This window comes from Lonchura striata, chromosome 13, assembly GCF_046129695.1.
Source record: "Lonchura striata isolate bLonStr1 chromosome 13, bLonStr1.mat, whole genome shotgun sequence".
Classification (NCBI taxonomy): Eukaryota; Metazoa; Chordata; class Aves; order Passeriformes; family Estrildidae; genus Lonchura; species Lonchura striata.
In genome coordinates, this window is record NC_134615.1 from 4,377,359 (window position 1) to 4,387,384 (window position 10,026).

At 43.8% G+C, this 10,026-nt stretch overlaps 1 protein-coding gene across 2 annotated transcripts in view; it reads left to right on the plus strand.

Moving 5' to 3' along the window:
• WTIP (WT1 interacting protein) overlaps positions 1-9,406 on the plus strand; it is an 82,282-nt gene extending 72,876 nt beyond the window's left edge. For both annotated transcript variants that reach the window (XM_021536706.3, XM_077786258.1), the window contains 4 exons: positions 1,440-1,570; positions 2,644-2,695; positions 4,381-4,449; positions 7,238-9,406. In XM_021536706.3, the coding sequence (XP_021392381.2) occupies positions 1,440-1,570; positions 2,644-2,695; positions 4,381-4,449; positions 7,238-7,390 (405 nt within the window). In that variant the 3' untranslated portion in view covers positions 7,391-9,406. The remainder of the gene's footprint in view (positions 1-1,439; positions 1,571-2,643; positions 2,696-4,380; positions 4,450-7,237) is intronic.
• Positions 9,407-10,026: the final 620 nt, after the last annotated feature.

Consider the following 10,026-nt stretch of genomic DNA (forward strand, 5'->3'; position numbering starts at 1 on the left):
GTCCATAAGATCTTGCTGGTGGAACTCAGTAGCTGGAAGCTTGGCAGGTGCTTGTCTGCTTCTCTCCCATCAGCAAGTGTGTTCTCACAAAAGGAAACAGCTCTGGGAGCTCCAGGAATTCAGCACTCCAATGTGGGTAATTCCAGCGTGCCTGGGAGCTCGGCCCGGCCCTGCCGCGTGCTGGCCCGGGGCAGAGCTGGGGCTCTGCAGGGCTCTGCAGGGCTCTGCAGGGCTCTGCAGGGCTGGCTGAGGAGCTGCCCTGTGCCCAGGCCTGTGGCTGCACAGCTGTGCCAGGCTGGCACCGCAGCACGCTCCTGCAGCAGCACCAACGCCAGCACAGGGACCAGCTGGCTCTGGCTCAGAGTGGCCTTACCAGTCAAACAGAGTCTGACACTACTGAACCACAGGGCTTCATCAGAGAGGGGGTAAAGATTAAATTAAATTGGCCTTTTTTTCCTGTATTTCTTTCTTCTTGGTTTGATCTTTATTCATAGAATCACCTATAGGGCCATGGGAGCTTGGTCTGTGTAGATTTTTCATGTCAAACTTTCCAGCAGCTCCAAGCTGAGCACTGTGCTAGCAGCTGCAATTTTGAAATCACCTTCCAAAGATACTTCTTAACACCCAAAATGTATGGAATTGGTCTTATTATCTACTGAGAGCTGCCTGAAAGTGATAATTGTGTCTCACTCTTCCGAGGGGCTCATTAATGGGCTTGCAGCATCCTCCTCAATGTCCCAGTACCACACTGAGTGTTATGTATGAAGATATCAGGAGTGGAGGATCTGTTCTGTAGTAGTGCAGCCAAGGTTGCATCAGACCTTTCCCCGAAACCTTTAAAATGCAGTAGGGAAGGTCAATGTGGGAAAAGCCTGGGCAGGTGCATGGATCAGTATCCAAACAGATGGATAGTGATGGAATTTTATCAGAAACTAATGGGCCCCTATGACTGAGTGATAACCAGTCAGTAACTCTGGGAGATTAGGATTGTTAGTTAATAAAGAGGCACCCCTTTATTTGCTTGTTTTGTTATTTAACTTCTTTGAGTAATGACCAGTTTGGATTCTGTTTGTCACAGCCTGTTAAGTTTTGTAAAGTAACCTCTGTATCCCAGTAACTTGTATTTGACATTTCCCCAGAAGTGGTCTGTGAAGCCATTTTTAATTTTCATTGGCAGTACTGGCCCTGCAGAGCTAAAGCTGATGGGCTTAGCCTGATTTTCAGTTCTTGCTCTTCATTGGGAGCATATTGAAACCCACTAAAATGAGCAAGTTGATTGTTTTAAGAGGCTTCTTGCTGACAGATCTACAGAGTGGTAATTTCATCCTGAAGTGATTTTCTCACTGTCATTATTAAGAATGAGAGAGACACAGTGGTTTATGGGGAGAGACTATCTCATGTAATCATGCATCCACTTATTTTGTTGTTTGCCTCATAAGATCTTACAGGCCCTTGGAAAGTCCTACCATCCTGGCTGCTTCCGCTGTGTGGTGTGTAACGAGTGCTTGGATGGAGTCCCCTTCACTGTAGATGTGGAAAACAATATTTACTGTGTCAAAGACTACCACACGTGAGTACACAAATCCACTGCATGCTCAGAAATATTACAGTAGTTAAATCATGGTAGTTACAAGCCTTGTGATAGAGAAAAAGGTCACTCCTGTTTGCTCAGGTGTCCCTCAACTGCTTCTTTCATGTGTTGCATTTGTAAAGTGTTTTCAGGTTTGTTAAGTAGTACCTTATGGGCCCAGTATGGCATACAGTGGTCAAGTGAGGCTGAAAATCAAACTTGTGTCAGAGGATGGATGGGCTTCTTGGGGGCTGTTTCTCTACTTCTTTCAGGACTACCAACACTAATTATACCAGACCACTTCTGCAAGTGTTGGTAGGTTCTGCTGGCTGTTTCAAGAGCAGAGGTTCTGGCAGTGCTTGACACAGGTGTAAGTTCTGTTAACTGAGACAGAAGACATGTAATAAACAGTTACTGTTAGAACAATTTGAGCCTTACCTGACAAAAGGTAGAGGTTTAAGAGATTGCTTTTGGACTCTTTCCTGATTCCACTCAAAGGCAATGGGATCCTGCTCTTAGCTCCAGTTCACCAATAACTCAGTTATGCAGCAGGAGTAAATCACCCTGGGTTCAACCCTGTTGGTGCCAGTCTGTCTGTGTTACAAGGACACATTGAGTGTTGGCCCAGTGACTGTCATAAAATGCAGCTGTGAACCATAAGCCTGTGGTAGATTCTGGCCATGATCAGCCCCTCTCCTGTTTAGGACACATGGTTATGTCTTTCTGATGTCAGATGGGAGTCCCTAAGTCAGGAGCTGCTTTGTAGTCAAGCACCAAGGCTCTGGAAAAATTTGAATGGTTTTATAAATAAATGAAGGAAAAAAAATGGCATATATAGGAAGAGGGGTGGATTCACTATGCCTCAAGGTCAAGAAGACCTAAACAGTAAAGCTGGGATAGATCAGCCTTTCCCAAATCTCCTTTTCACTGAATATCATCAAACAATTAGAGGTGTTTGAAATCCTGTGGATCTCCATTTTACTAAAAACAAGGCAGGATTAGAATGACTCTCTTGCTTCTACTTTTTGAAGATGCTTTAAATGTGATTGGAACACTTTCTTCTTGCACTCTAGGGTTTTTGCACCAAAATGTGCTTCCTGTAACCAGCCGATCCTCCCAGCACAGGTAGGTGTTAACATGCACCGACTCCTAGGGAAAACAGCTGTTGGCATTTGGGCACTTTCTAAAAACACACTAAAGGCTTTTCCTTCCTCTCCCAGAATCTCTGCTATGTTAGATACTAAATTAAACACAGTTCAGCAGTAAAGTCACTCCCAAGACTTGTAATAAAGGTTGTAATAGTCATACTATTTCTACAGCACAGTACTTTAGATCTCTAGGGTGCTTTCCAGGTCTTCATTAATGTGTTAGAAACCTCTTTTAATTGAAAACACTGACTGGGGCTCCAAGAACAACTCAGGGAGTAGAACCCTTGAAAAGGCATCTGATGGTTACTGACCCTGTGAGAAGGCCACATGGTCTGTTGTCCTGAGGTGGCAAAAACTGAAAGTTTTTAAAGGGGTTGTAAAGGCAACAACAGAAGTGGAACCAGGTGAAACCTGCCTGCAAACTCAGCCTGTGCTGACAGTGTTATTAGCCCAGAGTGGGCTCCTTGGTGCTCTGGTGGGTGCAGGACCCTCTGAGTTGCCTTTGCTGAGGTCACTGACCAGCTCATTTGTAAGCAAAGGCCTCAGCATCTCCCTGCTTTTCCTCTGGTCATGTTTACAGCATCAGAGCTTCCCTCCTGAGAGCTGCTGTGCTCCAGTGAAGCCTGATGCTAGAGCCTCTCATATGCCCACCTCCATCACTCTGCACATTACTCTCATTTGTCATTAGTATTTCTGTTAATTGGCCAAGTCTTACATAACCAAAAAAACCTATAAAGGCTGAACCAGAATTGCTTGTCTTGATGGGTTGTGAGAAGAAAATCTCTATGTAAGTGTCATTGAATTTGGGTCTGAAAAATAATTCTTTTTTCTTTTCAAGAAAGAAAGAAAAAGAAATAAAAGGCAGTCATAGTGCTGACTCACCTGACAACTAGCAGGACACACTCCATATTCTTTCCCTGGGAGATTTCTTAGGTTAGTTCAAGTCTGGCAGTGCAAGTGCTGACTTGCCCACAACTTCTCTCAGACATAGTCCACATCATATCTGGTGCTCCAACCACACCTGGAACTGGAAACAATGCAAAGCAACCAATTTAATGAGCTCTGTCTTCAGAGTGGATCAAGAAAAGAGCCTGTGAGGTTACAAGAAGGGTATGGGCTGCTCTGCAGGGCCTGAGGCTCAGCCAGGAATTGCACAACTCTGCTGCACCCACCCTCATGCTGAGGTTTAGCCTGTGCACATAATTACCTGCCAGACTGGTATGTCAGTCCCCATGGGGACATACAGTGACATGTGCATGGTTTGAGAGGAATGCAAGTCCTGGAAATCAGAGCAGGATGTATACAAGGAATAGTTACCCAGTGAGCAGATTTTTGACTGGTAATTTGTTCAGATTCTGGGTGCCTTTAGAAGATTCCTTATTTCAAGACTGATTTGTTCCTTGAGGATGAAGTTTTGACTACACTTCCCAAATGACCTCTGCAACTTAGATGTGCCAGACACCCAGACTGGTGCTAGACAGCTAAGGAGTGGTGTAGTGCCATGTCCCAGGGTCAAGACCTTCAGTGGTCACAGAACTCTGCATGGGGGCAGAGGGGATTCCCCCAGGAAAACAGCTCTCCAAAGCAACCAGCTGGGCACTGCGTGAAGGCTGAAAAAACCCTTCTTGGACACCACTGTCACTTTCTCTCTGCTCCCCCCAGGGCTCCGAGGAGACCATCCGGGTGGTGTCAATGGACAAGGACTACCACGTGGAGTGCTACCACTGCGAGGTGAGCCCTGGGCTCTGCCCACCCCAGGCAGGGTCTGCCCTGGGGGACCTGCTGTGCCTTGGGGGGACCTGCTCTGCCTTGGGGGGACCTGCTGTGCCTTGGGGGGACCTGCTGTGCGTTGGGGGGACCTGCTCAGCCCCTGGGGGGACCCTGACTCTCCCCACAGGCTGCACTTGCTGGCTCTTGCATAGCTGGCTCTGCCCCACAGCTCCTGGAGGAAGACAACCTGGTGAATGCTGCCTGGCCCAGAAGTGGTGCTGTCATTGCCAGTACAAAATTAGTTTAGGAGGGGTTTTTTCCCAATATATACTTCCCAGCTTCAAAGCTGGGCTTGGTTTGTTGGGTTGAATTTTCTCAATACTTCTGGATGGGGAGTGAGCAAACAGTAGGTGCCAATTCTCTTTTTCCTCATCTCTAGGTACAGTCTGTAGGGCTCTGATCTGAGGAGACTTGAATTTACATTGGCTGTGCAGGGAAGGCATCTCACTGGAAGGCCTTTCTAGGGGATCTGTTTTCTCCATGCTGAATGAATATTGATTCTTTAATAGGAAATTGACCAGGATACCATTAACTTTCTGTCACTTTTTGGGAGTAGTTTCTTATTGTGCAGAACATTTAAACATCTGTTGCCACAGATCAAGTTGTGGAATTAGTGCTCTTGCTTGAGAGGGGAGGCCTGAGTTCAACCTTAGTCCTGCATCCAGGAACATGAGAAGGGAAACAAACTCACTAAGTTGGGATCAACCAAAAACTTCCCTTTTGCTGACACAGCACACAAATATCCACACAGATCTTACCTGTTAGCACCAGGGGCAACAATACAGCAATGCTGCCTTCAGGCATGAAGGTTTTATGAAGAATCTTCTGTCTGAAAGAGAAAATAACAAAATTCAAGGCATCTTGAAATGTTATGTACTTAAATGTAAGGAAGGCCCCATCCACTCAGCTGTCTCCTTTCAACAGATACCTGATACTCCATCCATTTCTATTAATTTTTCAAGAGAAATCAGCACAGGAAATCACAGTATTTTTGAGAGCTGAACTTCCCTCCTCCTTCTCCCAGCTATTGCTTTGTGCAGGCTTCACCTAAAATGACAGCTCCCTCCCCTGCTCTCAGGCTATTGACTTTATGCTGGAATGTCCCACTGGGGGTTTATTTTCCCTTCTGTTTCATTATTCATTTCCCCATTCTCCTTCCCATTTGAGGCAAATCAAGCTGCCTCCACATCTGCTCAGAAAGGCAGAGTGCATTTATGTACAGAAATCAGGAGTTAGCTGTGTGTCAGCAGGGGTGGGTTACTGACTGAAGCCCTCAAAGCAGGCTCTCTGCACACTGCTGTCCTCAAATGCTGCTGGAAAAGTGAGTGCCAATACTTTGAGGTACACAAGGTAGGCACATGAAGATTTTAGCAAAGGCTGCCATGACTTGGGCAGCCACTTGTCATCTGCTGCTGCTGTCACCCTCACCTGGTGGCCACACACACTCAGTGGTCACATTGGACACTTTGCAGCTTTTCTGTGTCACCTCTTTCACGTGCAACCATTTGGCTTCTGTGGAGGAGTTCAAGTCCTTTTGCAGATCACTGGAGCCCCATTCTGAAACTGCAACCCACTGACAAGGCAGGCTTTCTCCTTGCAGAAAGGGAATTCCGTTTTGGAGAGGGAAGAAGATAAGAACACTTGGCACATCTGTAGGGCATCAAATTGGTAAATTCTAATTTTATGTCTGTATAGTATAAATTGCTAAAAAGGCATTCTATAGTATGTAGCAACACACAGGAAATTACCTTGGCAGATACTTTAATTAAGACCTCTCTAACATTTCAGTTTTAAGGCTTACTTTAAAACCCATTTTCAGTCTTATTTCAATATTGTAAACTTTGGGGATTTAAACTTTAGTTGTGAAAGCTGAAAAACTATACTCTGTGTTTAGTTAAAAGCTTTGCATTTGTTTTCAGTACTAAAACCACCTATATATCCAGGTTTTTCTGTTTGGTTTTGGTTTTTTTTCTTTCTGTTAATTGCACAGATAAATACTCAGAATCTCTGGTTTCTCAGAACTGATCACAGTAATAATTTCTAAATATTTAGCATACTTTAAACATTAAATCTGAGTACCAAACTTCAATGATTTCTAAATGCCCTCAGAATTACAGTGATGGCAGTTGGAAATCAAGATGGTCTCTATTGCAGTGTACATAAGAGTCACCAGGCAGGATCACTGTTAGCTGCTTTTCTGTTTATCTCTGTCTCTCTCTGTAGTTACATGTCACTTTGAGAGGTACCAGCATTTCCATTAAAGATGGACCACTGGCCTTGAAGTCTTTAATTTTTTTTAATTCCAAATTAGAGAAAGTGTAGACCTGCTCCAGAAGTAAGATATGTCACCTCTCCCCACTTTTCATTCTCTGCTTATGCTCCCCCACATCTGGCTTGCTGCCTTGCTGCAGAATCAGCTCCTGCTCGGTTCAAGCCTCTTCCAGGTTGTATTTGTCAGGATCAGCCCCAGGCCTGCTTTTAGGTTTTTGATTTTCATCACCATTTACTAGATGGAGAAGAGACCAGAATGGGAAAGAGTGGTGGAAAAAAAGGGCTGGGCACTACTACAGGCTGTTGGATTTCAGTAATGTCAGTGTGCGATGGTCAGGGTGCAGCTCCCAGGAGCTGTGGAGGCTGCTGGCTTTGGAGGCAGGGAGGGAGCTCTTGGGGCCATGCAGGACAGGGCAGCAGGGCTGTGAGAGGCCTGCCTGAGTCACTCACTGATCTGGGATTTCTCTCTTTCTTCTAGGACTGTGGCTTGCAGCTCAATGATGAGGAAGGCCATCGTTGTTACCCCCTAGAGGGCCACTTGCTCTGCCACAGCTGTCACATCAGGCGCCTTAATATCAAACTGCCATCACATCCACCTCCAAGCTACCCCATGCATGTCACAGAACTCTGAAAGACATTTCCATGATCAATAAGCCACTGGAAAGAGAAGACAAAAATCTAAAAATTACTTTCATGTTCCTTTAAAGATGAGGTTCCAGTAATAACCGTCTAAACCAGCTATTTATTTTTGAATCAGAGGTGAGGGGTCCTTTTCTGATCTTGTACATATGCATTCTTTTATCTAGACATTTTCACTGAGACACCGTCTACTTGAACAAACAATTACACTAAACTGTAGCTGTAAATGTCAGCATTTCTAAAAACAATGGTACAAAGGGCTGTTCTGCACTCCCTACTCTCTTCCTTCAGTGGAGATTTCACCCAAGTAAGGAGTGTAGAATTACTTTCCAAAAGTTAGCACCTTATCATATTGCAGCAAGCATGATAAGATAAATGCTAGCATTTTAGCTAGTTTTGTTGAATTCTGGTCTTAGAGAATACTTAGATTCCAGAAGTAGGGAATAGGCAGCAAGCAGGTGTTTTAGCCAGGGCAATTTTCAGCAAGGTTATAGAAGGGTGTTCTGTGAAGAAGTGTCAGGCATGTTCTCCATCCTACAGGATCCCACAGTCATCCAAAGACTAATTATTTAGCTTGTTCAAGAAACATGGCAAGCATCTGCTGTAAAACCCACAGTACAGAGGATTGTATCCAAAAGATTGGCACATGCAGGGTCAGCAGTTGCAGCCCTCTGTAATTGCTGGTTTGTGTAGCCATGGCTTCAAAATGCATTCCTATCAACTGGACCATTTGGCACTTACTAAAGAATTCATCTTTCAAACCTGTTTTTTGTTCAATAGGGTTCTATGCAAAGGTACACTTGTCTTTATACTGCTTGTTTTATCCAAGACTTCATTTGTTACCAACTGCTTCATGATTGTATGTTGAGACATTATTAAAGAGAGGCACAGTGGTTTGGTATTACCTTTTCAGCTTTGTGTTCTTTTTGAGAATACTTTTCAACTGATTATGGTGATTGTCTTCATTGGAAAGCAAAGTGCAGTATGGCAGGAATAGTAATTTAGAGAGTCAGACTATGAAACATCAGTGTTTACAAGTGTTAGCTGCACATAGAATGTACACACTTTCATGTTTTGCATAAGATTTTACAGTACCCTCAGACCTCTGGGGAGAAATATATGTCTTCCATATAGGAAGTTAGATGAATCTTTTTTTCTGGTGTTTTTTCTACCATGTGCTGATGTTTTACATGCAAATCACACATCTGTATGTCAAAAAAATTCCTTGCATTCTCGTGAGAATTGACCCAGCTTTCCTGAAGCTGCAATTTATCATTGCTGTCTTCAACCTGTATTCAACATTACAATAAAATAAAATTCTTCAGCTCCAGGGGAAGTAGAAATACCAGACTGGATTCTTGGCATGTGTAAATTGGGACATTTCCATGCCAGTTCTCAGCACTTGAGAATCTGCCTGATCCATTCGGAAATGATCCCGTGTTAAATTCAGCATGATGGAATGACTTATTTGGCAACACCATTGCAGTTTAGTTTCTTATGCTCCATTGACTTTTTGAAAGCCATTTGTGGTGCTCTTGAAAAGCACAAAGAGCATCCAATGGCCACTAATTCCTAAGTAGAATAATTAACTCCCTTAACAGAACTTTCTGATAGTCTGGAATTTCCTTATGAGGAAAGATGGGGGGAAGGGGAACAGGAAAAATTCCTGAGAACTATTTTTTCTGTTAGTAAGGAATAAAAGGGATGCTTTCTGAACTTCTGCCAGACTGGCCTAGATTAACCTGTCCTACTGAAGGCTCCTGGGCAAAGTAATTTTGTAGTTAATATATATCAGTTTATAATTAACATGTTTAATGAAAATGCCAGGATTTGAAGTAACTACAGTGTAGTCAGTGCCCCATTTCTGCACTGTGGTCCAAGAGGCCTGGCCTGCAAATGAGAGGCCAGGAGTGCCCATGCACCTCTGCATTTGCAGACACTCCTCCGTGTCCATAGTCAGCAGCCCAGCCTCAGGAGGAAGTGGAACTACATGTGCCAGCAAATGTTGGAGAAAAAATGTCTTAAACTGGATTGTATTACTAGATCAATTCCTTCAAGATACTACAAACATGGAAGGTGCCAGAGCTTCAGGATAAACTTTTAGCACCAGCTGCAATGGAATCCTTTTTCCATTGCGAGAGCGTGCTTTGTACCACATTTAGCTTTGAGGCATTTTCACTTGCATGTCTTTACAATATATATTAAGGGACCCAGATTAAGAAGATATCATTAAAATACATAGAGAAGGTTTGGGTCTTTTCCTGGGAACAAATAACAGTTACTTGCTGAACTGGAAAAATGCTTTGCCCTACCAGTAGAGTAGCAAAACCTTCACACTGACAGTGGACAGAGTTGGAGGTGACTTACGTTGGCATTCAGCCCAGTTCTCTGCCAGCACCTTCCTGAACACTTTGCCTCCATCAGGGGTAGGTTTAAGTTTCCAAAATACTTTCCAAGGGCCAGCACATTTTCAAACATGTACATACCACACCACTTCTTCATGGTTTTTTCTTTTTTTCTGAAACTATCATCCTGTAGAACAGAATAATATTTAATTTCATTTGACATGCTGATTTTTCAGTCTCTTGTAGTTCTGTGCAGTTCTGATCTGTTAAGTGTCATCATGGT